At 41.9% G+C, this 15713-nt stretch overlaps 1 protein-coding gene across 1 annotated transcript in view; it reads right to left on the reverse strand.

The window, feature by feature from the left end:
• The window catches only part of MFAP2 (microfibril associated protein 2), a 152647-nt gene that overhangs the window by 88257 nt on the left and 48677 nt on the right, over positions 1 to 15713 (reverse strand). Inside the window, exon 2 of the mRNA XM_078642850.1 lies at positions 10770 to 10856. Within this exon, the coding sequence (XP_078498976.1) occupies positions 10770 to 10812 (43 nt within the window). The 5' untranslated portion in view covers positions 10813 to 10856. The remainder of the gene's footprint in view (positions 1 to 10769; positions 10857 to 15713) is intronic.

Genomic DNA, 15713 nt, shown 5'->3' on the forward strand with positions numbered 1-15713 from the left:
TCTTTTAGGCCCAAATTGAATAGCAAGATTTTAATGTCACTCAGCCATTTAATTTTGTACTACCCTGCCAAGGACATAATTTCTGCGAGGCCTTGCGCATATTTACTAAGTTCAGGCACTCGCCACAATCGTGCCCATAGTAGGAGTGGACGTAATCTTGCTAGATCTTCGATAGGGCGACAGCCTAAGTCAAGCATTAATGGGACCGTAGGGGTGCCCTGTGAAAGTGACATAATTGCCCTACAAAACTTCCTTTCAGATTTTGGCAATTCATTGGTGATGGATGAGCCCCAGAGCTCCGCCCCATACAGAGCAGAACTAACCCCTTTAGCTTCATAAATATCTAGAACAACAGCTATTGGTCTAATTACACAGGAGCGTTGCTCTTTAAGAATAGCTCCTGTGATCCTTTTGTGGGAGAAAAACATTTTATCCAAATGTGGAGACCATTGCATTTTGTGAGATAGACGGATGCCGAGGTAATCAAACACCTCTACTCTCTCCAAGGGTTCAGCATTCAGGGTTGGAGGGCATGCTAATTTTTTGGGGGGATTCAACACAAGATATTTTGTTTTGCCTGTATTGATTACGAGGCCCCGTTTGGTACAAAAAGATTGAAAATTATTCAAAAGCCTTTGGAGGCCTATCGGGGATTTCGATATTAAAAGCGTGTCATCCGCAAAGAGGAGGGTGGGTATACGTTCTCCAGCCAGGGATGGTTCATCTGAAGGATGTTCTAACAGATGCTCCACCACCCCGTTGATATAAAGAGAAAACAGGGTGGGAGCAAGGACACATCCCTGGCGGACCCCTCTCTCTACCGGGATACTGCTAGTTTTCTCCCCTCCTGGACCCCACCTAATCTGGGCAAAGCTGGGTAATCCTGGAGTAATCCGCTCTGCAGAGCAAGCAGAGTAGCAGCGTGCACCAAAGGACCAAGTAAGAACTCTAAAATGTCAGCAAGGGGGTCCCGGTGGGCCGGGGGTGAAATCCGCTTTTAGCTCCGTTGGCGGGGGCGTGGCCAGCGGGGAGAGCAGCCCAGGTGTGGCAATTTGGGCGCGCAGGGGCTCCTGGTCACTGGAGTCCCTGCCTATCTGCTTGCAGCCCCGCCGGCACTGTCGCCTGCCCCGCGCTCCTCTCAGCAGCTTCCCAAAGTCCCGAACGAACGCGAAGCGGGTCCGGCGAGGCGCTGGAGTAATCCTGGAGTAATCCGCTCTGCAGAGCAAGCAGAGTAGCAGCGTGCACCAAAGGACCAAGTAAGAACTCTAAAATGTCAGCAAGGGGGTCCTTATTTACACAAATCAGTCTTGGTCCTGCAACAATATGACCTGCACAGCACAAACTGCCAAGCCGGGTCTTCTCTAGATGGGAACACAAGCCACTCCAAACTAGCTGCAACAAAATTAGACCGTTTAAGTGAGATATAGTTTAAGTCATGTGGCACAGTGAGCACGGGTCCCACATCTGGGTATATCAGTCACACTTAGGATGCCTACTTCAACAAACCACAAAGTATTGGCAGGAATACTTGCATTAATCTTAGACATTGACATTCACTCAGGAGCCATTCTAGATCCATCTTTTGCCACGTATGCCACTGTAGCATAGGCCAGACATACAGTCCAGCACTAACCTACGGATGTATGACATTACAACGCATGCTTTTACCACGCATGCCTTTACAACGCGGTATTTACAACGCATGCCTTTACAACGCATAGCGCTTTGGGGTGCTGGATAGTGAATAGTTTAATTTACTATTCCAACTCCAGTCCCCGTGGATAGTAGGGAAGGTGTTGGATAGTAAATTAAATCTATTCCCTATCCTAGAGCGCCCCCCACGCAATGCGTTGTAATGGTTTGCGTTATAAATACCGCGTTGTAAAGGCACTACGTTGTAAAAGTTGCGTTGTAAAGGTTGTTCACCCTAACCTACAGGTGAGGTCCTCTGCAGATAAACTCATACCAATACCGGGCCTGTTTTACTCTCGTCTGGCCTTTTTAGAGAGTTACATTTGTGCCATCTGGCTCAGTGAGCACAGGACCATCATCTGGGAAGAGCCCAACATGTTTAAAGGATTTAGTGCAACAAACAAAGAGATGGAAGGAATTGGAACCACTGATTAAAGCCCAAAAGATAACAGGGAACAGACGTTTGGAAAACAGCTTTAGTTTCGCTCCTACTGGGAAAGCTCAGTTGAAACTATCTGGTCAAGTCCCTGCATAACCTACAGACAACCAATTTCATCCTATATAGGCTTTGTCAGTGAGTGAGCAAGGGACCAACTTGATGGGAATTCCCATCACACTTAGGGTGTCTGCTACAATAAACAATTTAAGTGATGAAAAAATGCTCGACTTAATCTCAGCCACTGGCATTTATTCGGGGAGCATTACAAACCACTGGTTTTCACCCATCTAAGCACTCTGGACAGAGACCAACTTTATGCAAACCAGTCTGGATCCTGCTAGAATAGGAACAGTCCAGCCCGAACTGCCAGGCCTGGTCCTCTACAGATGGGAACACGAGCAACACGAGACTGGGGCTTATTTACATGGGAACTGAAAGCGTGGCATTAAGCATACATTGCTAACGCCAGGCACAGCCATTCTGAAAATGCAGGGGTGCACACTATTCACAAGAATGCAGCGCTCTCCTTTGTTTCCCCTAGTGATGCCGCTGAATGCCGAAGGTGAGGACTTTTAACAAGGGAGCAAGACTTTAATGCTGGTATAAGGCTATTAGAACATTCCACTACTAGGAGGCAGAATGTTCTAATAAATAAAACAAAGGCCTCATGAGCCCAAGGGGATTGAAATCAACTTGGGCTCCCTGAGGCCTTTGTTCACAGGAACAGTTGTAAACGACAACTTTGGAATGTTGGAGATCTGGGCTTCTACCGGACATTAGAAGCCCAGAGTACTCTATTGCTTTCAATGGAGCTCGCAACATAACAATATTCTAATGTACCTACTAGCACTAATCTCAGTATTGCTATGGAGGCCTCTATGTCGCACTCTTCTAGAAACCTTGTAGGTGGTGTTAGTATTGGGGTATTTCTTCGAGAACAGACCAGAGTTCTTGAGTTTGTCTCTCCTGCATACTGCCAGAAATTGTGTAATCTATCCACTTCCCTCCCAACACCCTCAAGGCTCCCAGTATGATCTTGACTGCTACCTCATTTTCCCTCCAGAGTCCTTTCGTCAGACTACAGATAATTATTTGACTCCTCTTTCATCCAGTCTCCCTCCATGTTCCTCAGACTCCCCCTCACTTTATTACTTTTGTCTCCAAACTCCATTTCCAGTCCCCTTACGTCTCCTTCCATTAGGATGTTACGCAACATTGTTACACTTGTTGAGAGTGATACACTTCACCTTACTAGAATCCATCCTCCTCCCTCGAGATTCCCTTCACCTTTCCAATGTCTTCTGGCCTAACCATATCTTGGTTTAATTTAGCCCTGTTCACCTCAGACTCTATTTCCTCGCCTCTAGTCTCTCTTGAATCACTTCACTCCTGTCTCCTCCAGACATCTTTCACATTTTCAGCCCACCCTAAATTGCTGCAATCCCCTTCCCCCAGACTCTATTTCCATTTGGCAGTCTCTTTTGGCATGCTTTTCTCCTGTTTTCTCCAGGGAGCTTTACTTTTCTTATTCTCCCTGGCTCCTTCGCAGTGTGGGCTTCAGACGCTCTAGACCCTCTTCTTGGTCTGATTGCTGCCTGCATCCTCTTTGCCTCAGTCTTTTCTCTTGATTGCAAGAGGCACTGGTTTTGGAAGGACGGCTTGTTCCTGCCACTTCTGCTTCATCTCACAAACCCTTGTGGTGTTCTGAAGACCTCAGGTTTATTCTGACTTCTGGTGATCATCAGTGCGGAGAACTCACTCCATCCGTGGATCTCCTGGCTTGCTCACAATGACCTAACATTCTCCCTATTCAACATATTCCTAAGCATCTCTCCTTTTCAAGCTAACGTACTCGTCTGTGAGATGCCTCCTGGGGCAGCTCTTTTCAGAAGCGAAAGACAGCCATCAAAAAGGTGACACTAAAATTCTCCCCAGGGCTGAGAAAAGATGTTGTTAACAATGTCAGGAGATAATAGCTGAAGGTACCAGAACCACAAATGTCAATGGCTAAGGGATGTTGAACCAAAGCCCCTTAAAGTATGAATAGAATGCAATGTGTTCACCATGAATGGTAAAAATGCCATTAAATGTCAAGCCTAAGAGTAAAGCATGTTTCTACTTCTTTACGGCTTGTTTAAAGCTCTGCTCATCACCGCCAGAGCAGGTGACACCTTCCAAAATATTCCCCAACATTAAACACTGTTTTGACATAGAAAATTCCAAGAACAGCGTAAACCCCGCTTGGGCCTTCTTTCCCCCATTTTCTGTTACTTTTAGAAACACAATCCTTCCCAGAAGGGCCTGGTAAAAAGATGGCTGGTGGAATGTGCCACATTGTAAATTTCCTATTTGGCAAGTATTGTTCATCTAATTGGTGTTTAGACCGTCCCTATTGTCGTTCGTAGATGCTTACCACACACAGCGACAACTGTGCCTACATTATTCATTCTGAGACGAGATTTGATGAGATAAGTGGGATTGTGGATGATAAAAGTTTGTACTGTAAGAGACTTGGCTTAGTAGTTTAATGTAATATTTAATTGAATCAATCTGTCTGTATCCAAACGTAATGCAGGAAACTGACTATTAATCTTGGTTTACATAATGCTTTGGATATTCAGATACCAAGATACTTAATTTTAAGGTGGCTCCATCTAAATGCCATTTGACAGACAGATTTTTGTGGCAAGCAGTTCACATATTTACTAGACAATCTTGTAAACAGAGACAGACTAAACTACTTTTGTTACTGCGCCGTATGCAGTGTCATGGAACATTGTGGGCCATTTAAAAATAGATGCACACATGTAAGGAATAGTCAAGCCATGTAGTGGGTGGTTCATTCGGCTGCAGCTTCAGGCGCTGAAAGAATAAGCCAATGTGTATTGGCTTAAAGAAAGCTGACGGTTGTAATTCTCAATGCCCCACCGCCAGGTCTCACTTGTCACACAATTTTCTGAGCCATTTTTGTGAGATCATGCATCGGAGTGGCTCTACGATGCATGTAAATTGAGGGCGCCCAGGAGTTCAAATGTTTTTGATAAATGCACTTGAATGTGGCCTTTTGTAGAGTGGACTAGTTAGTGTTCTTACCGTTGTCCTGTTCATATTTATTGTATGATATTAAGTAAATAGTATATTCTCTCTTTTCCATGTCATTTTTAGTCTCTATTCTCACATTTTCTAAAGTTTTATGTGGGAGCCCATCTAACACAAAACGATGCAAAAGATAGCGTCAATTTAATTAGCCATTTTAAAGGATTTTTAGTTCTTCTCAGGCATTTTTAGGTCTCGCCTGAGCCAGCGCGCATACGCTACCCTGCAAGACTTTTTGTAAGGGGGCTTCAAAATCTGACCACACTTGTGAGTGTGGTTTGTTTGTGGTCAGAGGCTATTGGCCTTTGCATGCGTCTTTCTAAGAAAGATAGCACGCAATTGGGCAAACGGGGGTGCATGTCCTGCCCTTGCTTGCGGTTACCCGCACAGGCACCGTCTGTTTTGAATTATCGTGCCCAGACGCGTGCGCGATAATTCAAAACAGATGTCTCGCTGTGGCGCGGGCGCACCACTCGCGTGCTTGCATGAGCCTAGCATATGTTTTGTTCTGGAAGGTACTTACTTACTTTTAAACAATTCCTACTTTGTATGTGTACTGTACAGTGCAGTATATATGCAAACCTCGGAGTAATAAAAATGTTTCTCCTACTTTGCAATTGCCTTGAGAAGGCTTAATGTTTTGTTGAACAGACTATCTAGCATTGTTGGTAAATAGATCTTTGCATCAAAAACCATGAGTAGTGGTGTGGGAATGCCTGTGCACCACCCATGGGATGCCCCCTTAACGTAAAGTAAAACAAAGAGCTGCTTTGTGTTACCTTTAAGCAACTTTGGCACAAAAACAAGTATTACAACTGAAAGTAAAACAACAATTCAACTCTTTTTGCTGGTTTGCATCACTTTTGGTGCCTTCGAGTGCTGATACATTTGGCCCTTTGAGTGTGTTCCTGTGGTGTGTATGCAAAGAGAAGTTTCTTATTCAATGAGAGCGACTTAAGTGTAATCAAGACCTAATGTTGAGGTGGGAGGCTAACATTAACTAAGAACACAAGGAGGACATCAACAACACATACATGGACTACAATGCTGAGGGGCACATGGACTACTATTGCCAAGGGACAGATGAAAACCATATTGATGGACCCATAGGCTACCACTACTGAGTGACTGCCATAGCCAAAAGAAAATGGACTACCATTACAAAAGGACACAAGGCTACTATTAGCAAGGGACAGGGCATTAACAATTGCCGAAGGAAAATGCAGACTACTACATAAGATGCATGGACGACAATTTAACAATGGGAACAAGGACTAACATTAACAACCAATAAGTCAATTACTATTAGCAGAGTTACTTTGGATTACCATTGGTGAATGGCAGATGAACTACTGTAATGAAAGGACAGTTGCACTACCATTATTGAAGACACATTGAGTAGCCCTGCTAGATGTCACAAGAACTACCAATAGCGAAGGACAATGGTTGAAGATAGATGTCCGAACCTTGAGGGCCAGACACCATTGGATTGTGAATCTACAGCTCTATTAGTCAGGCTTAGCAGCAACATGTACTGAATTCCATTTAGAGTACTTACACCGCACCTACTTGTCTCTAAGAGATGTTGGAGGTGCAGATCAAACATGGGGTCACATGCACTACGAAGCTGCCAGAAAACATGAATGTTCAGGGATAAATAAAGCACATATATTTCATTTTGAATATGCCACTCCCTTTCGTCACTTTTATGACATTGTGCAATTCCGATGACCTAGCAAACAATTTTCTACAAGGAAAGAATAGCTTGCAAGATAATAATTGATTTACACTTCAAACTTCCATTTACTCAATCATAAGGATGGATTTAAAAGAATTATGTTTTTGATTGCCTATTGACATTCAATCTCAAATGTGCAGAATATACGAATTTAGTATTCTTAGTGACATGTTTAGCGATAATTTGGGGGTAGACATACTTTGGGCTTTCGCTCAGTGTAACAAAAGTTTGCTCTGCAAATGTAAATATTTTATAATGTACAGTAAATGGGCACTATGTTTTGAATCAAAATGTGCCATGTGAATGCCTCTGCAAAATTTTTGTGAATGCATGCCATGGGCTCCATTTTGAGAGAAGTCTGCTTTCTCCGGGCAGACCATGTCCCAGTTCAAACATGCATCATTCCACCAACGTCTTTTAACATTGAATGCAACACCATTAGCCTCCCCTGAAAGAGTACTTTAGTCCACAATAACACTTTAGATTTCTATCCCACATTAACAGTAAGTTCACTCAGAACTCGATCACAGCAGAAGTACCTCTTAATTCCCACACTTTAGTTTAGACAAATTAACATTTTATAAATTGGCGTTTGACTTTGAAGTCACAATGGGTTTAACTGGTACATTGGTATAAAAACTGATATAATCATTATATAACTTTCGGTCAACAGAAAGTTAAAGTTCCTCTCAAATGTCCAATGCCTTATATATACCTTAATGAAAACCTAAACATAGCTACCATTTACTAACTTAGCCGAAATCCCACTTCATGCAGCCATTTCCTGCAAACTTGTACATAATCCTTTAAAAGACCCCCCGACCTTATACTGATCCCTACTTTTTTTTACCAGATGAGGTGGGGTGATAGTAGCAGCATGTGTAAGTGTATAATATTTGTAAGAAAGCAGGTTATTAAATGGGAAGGGTGCGAGTCCTTCAAAAGTAAATGCTTGCAACCATAAATCTACTGGCAACCACGTGCCCTGTTGTACCACTTTCAAAAACAACAGTTGATGGACAGAATGTAGAACAATGTCAAAAATTCACCCCAGTACAGAGATCTGGGCCTAAATCCATTGTTTTTTTGCTCACCACACCAACCCAGTTCAGACATGGCCATATGCAAATCAGCCTTGACCATGTGCCTCATGGGAACAGTCCAGCCCGAACTGCCAAGCCATGTCTTCCCTGGACCGAAATCAAGCATCCTAAGACCGGTTCTGGCTATCAGCCAGGATAGCTTGACTCCAGTGGTGTGGAGCGCACGGGACTCACGTCTGAGCATACCCGTCCCACTCGGGGTGACAAATGCAAAAACAACAGTTGATGGACAGAATGCAGAACAATGTCATACATTCACCCCAGTACAGAGATTTGGGCCTAAATCCATCATTTTTTTGCTCACCACACCAACCCAGTTCAGACATGGCCATATGCAAATCAGCCTTGACCCTGTGCCTCATGGGAACAGTCCAGCCCGAACTGCCGAGCTATGCTTTCCCTGGACCGAAATCAAGCATCCTAGGACCGGGACAGGGGTGGCGGAGTGAGCTAAAGAATGGTGATGGATTAAACCCAGATCAGTTGACTGGGGGTGAGTGTTTGATTTGCTCAAACGCTCCGTCCATCATCCCCTTTTGTATCGCTGCTGTACCACTTGGCTCTCTCAGGGTAGCGAGGCAAAGCATTCCAAGACCTACTCTGGGAAGGGGGCATGGACTAGTACACAAGTATGCAAGCACGCAATAAACTGCTAAAAAATCAACGTCTGGTCAGTGTTTTACATTTTTAAAAGGAAAAGTACTTTATCATGCACACACAACTTAATAGCATCCATTAATTTACAAATGTATGCATGGTGGCAGGTAGAAATACATAGGATGACACCCTACGAACAGTACACAACCCTAGCGACCCGTGAAGCTATAACCACACTACCCCCTACATATACTAGCAGGTCTCAACAAATCTACTCGCCCACTCACTATGGCGAGCCAGATTTAATCATGGTGAGCTATATTTAGGGCCTACTCCCCCCTTCTGGCAAGATGACAAACAACAGGTGTTCGGTTCACTCACAAAGGAAGGAGCATTTAAGATGCCTTTATATCTTGTCACATTTATTCTGTGCTTAGGGACAGAAGTCAAAAGCCTGTTTACATTTACAATTTCTTTTCTTTCTAGGACTGCAGAGTTCGAGGATTTTGTAAAGTGAACTGTCTGACAAACAGGCTGTACATAAAGTGTGAAATGAAAGGCTGTAGGAAGTCGAGTTTTATTTAACACACATTCAAATAGCTAAAAAGTGAACTGTACAAACATTTCGAAATACATTTTAGTAGTTATGTAATTCTGTGTGATAAAAAGAATATTTGAACATGATGAAAACAAATCAGAACACTTTGCTTGGTGATGTGCAAATTATAAATATGTTTGCTGAAACTCAATATCCAAAGGTTATAGTTTATACATTATATAGTTTTACAGGTAAAACTGCATGTTAGTGGGAACGTTTTTGGCCACATTTCAGTGGAAAATATGCTGTCTGTAAATAATAGTGCACTAACACCTCATGCTTTGGGAATATATTTATTAAAAGTGAGTTTTTAAAGATGATCTGAGAAACACTCCTACCCTGATGGCAGTGCTATTAGGGAACTAAGACGCAAGTCAGGGGTCATGTAACTCTATATGTGGGGTAGATTCTTATTATGAATAGAGAAAACGTTTAGCCTTAAATCAAACTCAATAGGTTTTTTTTGTTCAGCAGGAAAGCTGAACTCACCTATTGGAAGATGCTTTCATAGGTGATAATGAAGGAAAAGGTGGCTCTTGAAAAATAAAATATTTGCCTAGGATGACATAATGAGACCGGTTTATGGGTAAAGTACATTACTGTTAGGTCAAGTAGATTTTTCGAGCTCTGGGCTGGAAACAATACAGTGGGGTGTAGTTATCAAAAGGCATGTCTACTGGCTTCTACACTGTATTTGTACCATAATAGAAGCAGAAATATGCCATAATAAACCAATGCCACACCATTAAAGTCACTAAGGCTGGAACCATCTTACAATGGCATTCATTTGGAAATGTACTTATTCACTGTTAACTTGCGAATGTCAATAAAGAATTTCAGTGACCTTCATTAAAACATATAATGACTCACTATTAACTTGACATTGCCAATAAAGCATCTCCATGAATTTTATTAAGACATGTAATGATTCACAGTAACTTTGTCAAAACGGCTTTTCAACTTTTAACAAACAGGGCACACAAATCTTGTTTTCTACTTTTACAGTTGGTATAAACAGTCTTACAATCCCTGGACAGGATTCCCTGCACTTTAAAGCCTTTAGGGAAAAGTCCAAGACCCGGGCATGGCGGTTGTATTTAGGTTATGGGGCATGCTTTCCCTCATAAGGGAAGTGCAAAAGCCACTTTCCTACATCTGCATTTTTTTGATCCCAATTTTTTTTAATTATTATATTTCCAAAGCAGATTATGATATAGACAGGTTATGTTAAATAAGATGTTACAAGTCACAGAACTTTTGGCCTCAAAAATGCAGAAAATCACCTTGATTCACTGTAATGCAAATACATACATTTTAACACGTTTACAAAAGACTTGGCGGAAGGTTAAGTTCAGCTTGCTTGGTGGATCTTTCGCCCACAAAATGCGTGACTTTTTCATTTCCCTATTTTATTGTAACAAGTAGCAATCTTGACCAACTGGTCCAACATTTATAGTTGTGTGTTTGCATAGAGTTCAAGAAAATATTTATATTTTGGGCACTCACCAGGCACGCATAGCAGAAAGAGATACACAGCCCGCACAGCCATTTCTGCAAAGCTTCTTGGAGGGACTTAATGGGACAGGGTACAGTCTATGGAAAAAGAAGAAGAAAGATGGTGAGCTTGGCAGTCAGTTAACTCCTCCCTTTGAGTAATCTCAAGCTGCAGTATGAGACTTAATCTTGACCATGCTGCCCACAGCAACCTACAGGAACTAAAATATGAGAGCTATTGCCTAAAGAAACCTGGGAGCATATTTAGAGTAGAAGTGGTGGAGCACAGCGTTAGCCTCCATGGCTTATTGCTGAGCTCCGACACTTCTGAAACGCAGGCCTGCACCATATTTACAACAATATTGTGCAGCCCTGCGCTAGTGCTAAATTTAGCTCCCTAGTGTCAACGCAGACACCCTTGCACCCTGGGGGAAGATTGTTTATGTACAGGAAGGTGTCCCTTATATATATATATATATATATATATATATATATATATATATATATATATATATATATATACACATATATACATGTACATATATACATATATATATATTCACCATATGCTATTGAAATGTAATTCCCCGCAAATAATGATTTTGGCGTGCATAGAAACACAAAAATACCATTTTATTAACACTTTTCACTCCCAGGGTGAGATAGCATGTCTAACATATTCAAGCAAACCACAGAAATAAGGATACCAGTGTACATTTCTTCTACTATACAACATACCTCCTTTGTTCTGCTTATCCTAGATACATCAAATTAATAAGTTAATTGCCTCAATAAGGTAATTGTCTCACTCAGACACTGTAAGATTCACGACTTCAGATCTTTAATAAAGATAAAGAATTTTGAGCAGATGTACTAACATTGGGAATAGCAATTTACAAACTACGATTTTCTCTGAATCACAATTAGGAAATCGCTATTCCTATTGTATGAAACTTTATTTTAAATGACAGATTCTTAGAGGGTTGCAAATCGAGTGTCCTCATTTATATTAATGAGGTAGCTCACAGTTTGTGACCCATTAGGAATGATAGCCATCACAGGAATGAAAGCCTGCTGGAGTCAGCAGAACACCCTGTCTGTGATTGCTTTTCGATAAAGCAATCTTTTTTTTTTTTTTTTTAAACAATTGAAGCCAGTTTTCCTTAAAGGAAAATGGGATCTGTTAAAAAAAACAGAAAAAATGAAACGTTGAACTTTCATTTTTTTAAAGTAGGCAGTGGTCCCGATCTCAAAAACATTTTCTTAACATTCCCGAAGAGGTCCTTGGGGACCCCTTCCTGTTTGCAAATGACTTACCACCTCCTCTGATGAACTGGTAAAGCATTACTGTTTTGCGGAGTTCGGTTGTAAAACATTAATACATTCTATTAGGGATAGCTGATCGTCAGGGAGGCCCTCAACACTCCACTTCCAAATAGCGATTCCAAATGATTTCTTAACCCCATTTAGCACATTTGTACAAGTCATTTAGGGCCAGATGCATCAAGCTAAAAACCGGTCGCAAAGGGGCAGATTCTCAGAATCTGCCCCTTTGCGACCGGTATTTTTGCATTTGGGATGCATCATCCCAAATGCAAAAATCGCAAATAGAGAATTCGCTAAATTGTGATTGGTTGCATTTAAGGAATCTCAAATTGAGATTCCTTAAATGCAATGCATGAAAGTTTCAAAAATAGCGAATTCGCTAATAGGGCACGCAAATTACCACGAAGTACAACTTCATGGTAATTTGCAAAAACCTTGAAAAATGCACTTTTGTGCATATTTCAAAGTTTCATGTTGCGCACACACATGCCCTAAGGGCATGTGTGTGAGCAACATATGTGCACAGATCTAAATCAGGGGTGCAACAGGGTGTCCTTTGGACATCCCTGCACCCTTGAACTCGCAATCTCAATTTGCGAATCGCTAATAGCGATTCGCAAATTGAGATTGTCTTCCCATTCATTCCTATGGGCCTCTGGGCCCATAGGAATGAATGGGGAGGTATTCATTAATTGCGACTCGCAATTTGCGAGTCGCAATTAAGGAATTCTAAGGATTCGCTATTTTTGTAGTGATTGCTTGATGCATTCCATTTTGCTATTCCTTATTAGCGATTCCTTATTTTTCGCTAATAAGGAATCGCAAAATGGATGCTTGATGCATCTGGCCCTTAGTGATCACAAATCCTGCGATTTAGCTAATTGCGGGCTTTGTGACTGCTAAATTGTTTTGCACATTTAACGCTCTATGTTCCCTGAGTTTCCTCCTGAAATAACTGCTGTTAACAACAATAGTGTCTGTGGTGTAACGTGAATTTAGATACTGAATCAAACATGTTGATGACAATGAAGTAAATCATTTCCATCTTGCTTTGACTTACAAATAAATTGTAATTCTTTTCATGTTGTAGACCTCCCAATTCATTAACTGTGGAGATTAATATTGTCTTGGCAAAAGTCTCACCTCATTAATACCAGTTTAACATTCGACTACAGCAATCCACTGAAAGGTTTTCTGTTAACCTTTTCAGATGGTCAGCTGAAATCTGCATTAGAAGCTGGAATATGTGGCTGTTGCAGCAAATATATGTTTACGCGCAAAACACATTGGCTGCACATTTGTCCATTCGACCTGACCAAAGATTACCCATGCCGCAACCCTACAGCTTTTTCACGCCAGGAAAAAATATGATCCCACTCTGCTAAGGGCAGCTACTTATAACCTCTGTAGTTTCCTGAAGACTACCTCAGTGCTCTAAGTAGCTACACACCAAGAACCTACAAAGCCCCTTTTCTTCAAGTAGTGTATGACTGACCCTACTCTTGAATTTCTAGGAGTAAATGAGCTATACACAACTTCTGGGCCATATTATCAAGAACGGCGATAAGGGGCTTGATAATATGCCCTTGTGAATTCCTATAGAAGCCCAGGTTTGATGTCCTTCACACCAGAACCTGGGCTTCTATGGGAATTCACAAGGGCATATTATCAAGCCCCTTAAATTTTATCGCCGTTCTTGATAATATGGCCCTTCTGTGTCTATGGATTCTAGTACCAGGACATTTAGTGAATGCCTGTTCTGTTTTATATATGGTACATGATGACACCAATGCCACCCAAGGCCTACACCAGGTTGATGGGTCTCTCTATTGGATTGTGGAGTTGGTTGCTTCTCTCCTGAATACAATGTCCCTCTTTTATCTCTACTGCAGATAGCAAAGTGTAAAGCTAGCAATGCTTGCCATGTGCATCAGATCTATGAGAAAGAGGTGAAAGAGCAAAACTCAAGGAGCATACTCTGGCTCCTGTTCTCGCCTTCTCAAGGCCACACCCCGGTGAAAAGAATGGTCAAGACCCCAGAGAAAAGCAAGATCCAACCATGATTAAACCACACTTAACTGTGCTTTTCCACTGTGTGGAACAGCTGAGTGCCAAGCCCAGCTCAATGCAAGTTAAAGACTTTAGAGGGTGAGGGGGAAGGGTACTAAAAACCTTGACAACTCTGATGAGAATTCTTAACAATATATGGAAATATCATATAGACAAGAAGTTGGGACAGGAGTCTTGGTCTTAAGCACTTTGTGCTCTCACTTGTTCATTTTAGGTCTGGCTTGAAGACAGGTTTATCGCTTTCAAAAGTCTCATGTTTTCCAAATACAAATCCCCATATAAATGCAGTTCTCATTCTCATTTTGCTTCCATCCACCATAGGACACAGCAGTGGGTCAGCCTACTTTATCTACTGGCTGTCTTGGACTGTGAGTGACAGCCTTTACCATATTCACACCTTGTGCATAGGTGCCCCAAAAGGAGTGTAGCTCGGTGCCAGTGCTGGTGTGCCTTGGCTGCTGGATCACACCTTTAATTAGATTTTTTTTATCTTCTGTATTTTTTTTTTTATTACAGACGTTTGTAAAAAATAATAAACAACAAGCATTTACAATGCAACGGTTTCGCCTTTGGAAAAGTTTGAGCTATTGGCATTGTAAATGACAACATTTGTATTTATGTGTTGGTTTTGAAAACAGATAAATAAATGGCATTGTCCTTTACATTGCCAATAGCTCTAACTTTTCCAAAGGCGAAACAGTTGCATTGTAAATGCTTGTTTAGGACTTGTGCCCTGTGAGGCACAGAGCATACAACATGGGGTGTACCCGAAACTACGTCCTCAATTGAAACTTGACTGTATGGACACGTATGGAAGAGGTCTATAAATGTGTGTAGGCACTCAGAAGATGGATGAAGAAAGACTTGCTAGGGAGAAATCATCACGCCGATACAAGAGACTGACCCATTACCAGGGTTAATGCAGGCACAGCCTTTTGAAAAACATGGGTGCCCCGACGGACTGATCCAGAACCCCAAAGGCGGCTATACAGAAGCTCATGGATGAACACATTCTTGAGGCCACAGGTACAAGTTACGTACAATCTGCTTCCTCACACATGCATCAGAGGTTGGGCATGCACCAGAGACATAACTTGGTTAAGTAAATTCTCATTCCCTATGGGTAAAGCTTATCCGCTACTGGACCTGCACCCCAGAAGTCACTGTATCCCCTAACTTGCGAAGAGGGGGCTATTCGCAACATGTACCAACCACAAAGGAGACTGCGCAAAGAAACTGGGAGTCAAAAAACAAACTGCACTGTGAAGGCACAGCTACCTCTTACATTTTGTTTGCCTTCAATTCTTGCACAAGTGCCACCATTGCCTACCTAATGTTTGTTTTTGTGTCCTCCATATATTAACGCTTTTGTAACCTGCACACATGTCACTTTTTTCCTCCTGTAATGCACCGTTTGCTATCTCTTGTATTTGTTTGCTCACGATTGTCACTTTTGCCTCATGTAATGTAACGTTTGCTTTTGTAATTTGCTCACTTGTAATGTTCTCATGTATCAGTTCTGTTCCTATTGTGAAGCGCTCTGACACCTTCGGGTAAAGT

The sequence above is a fragment of the Lissotriton helveticus genome, chromosome 5_1, assembly GCF_964261635.1.
Source record: "Lissotriton helveticus chromosome 5_1, aLisHel1.1, whole genome shotgun sequence".
Lineage (NCBI taxonomy): Eukaryota > Metazoa > Chordata > Amphibia > Caudata > Salamandridae > Lissotriton > Lissotriton helveticus.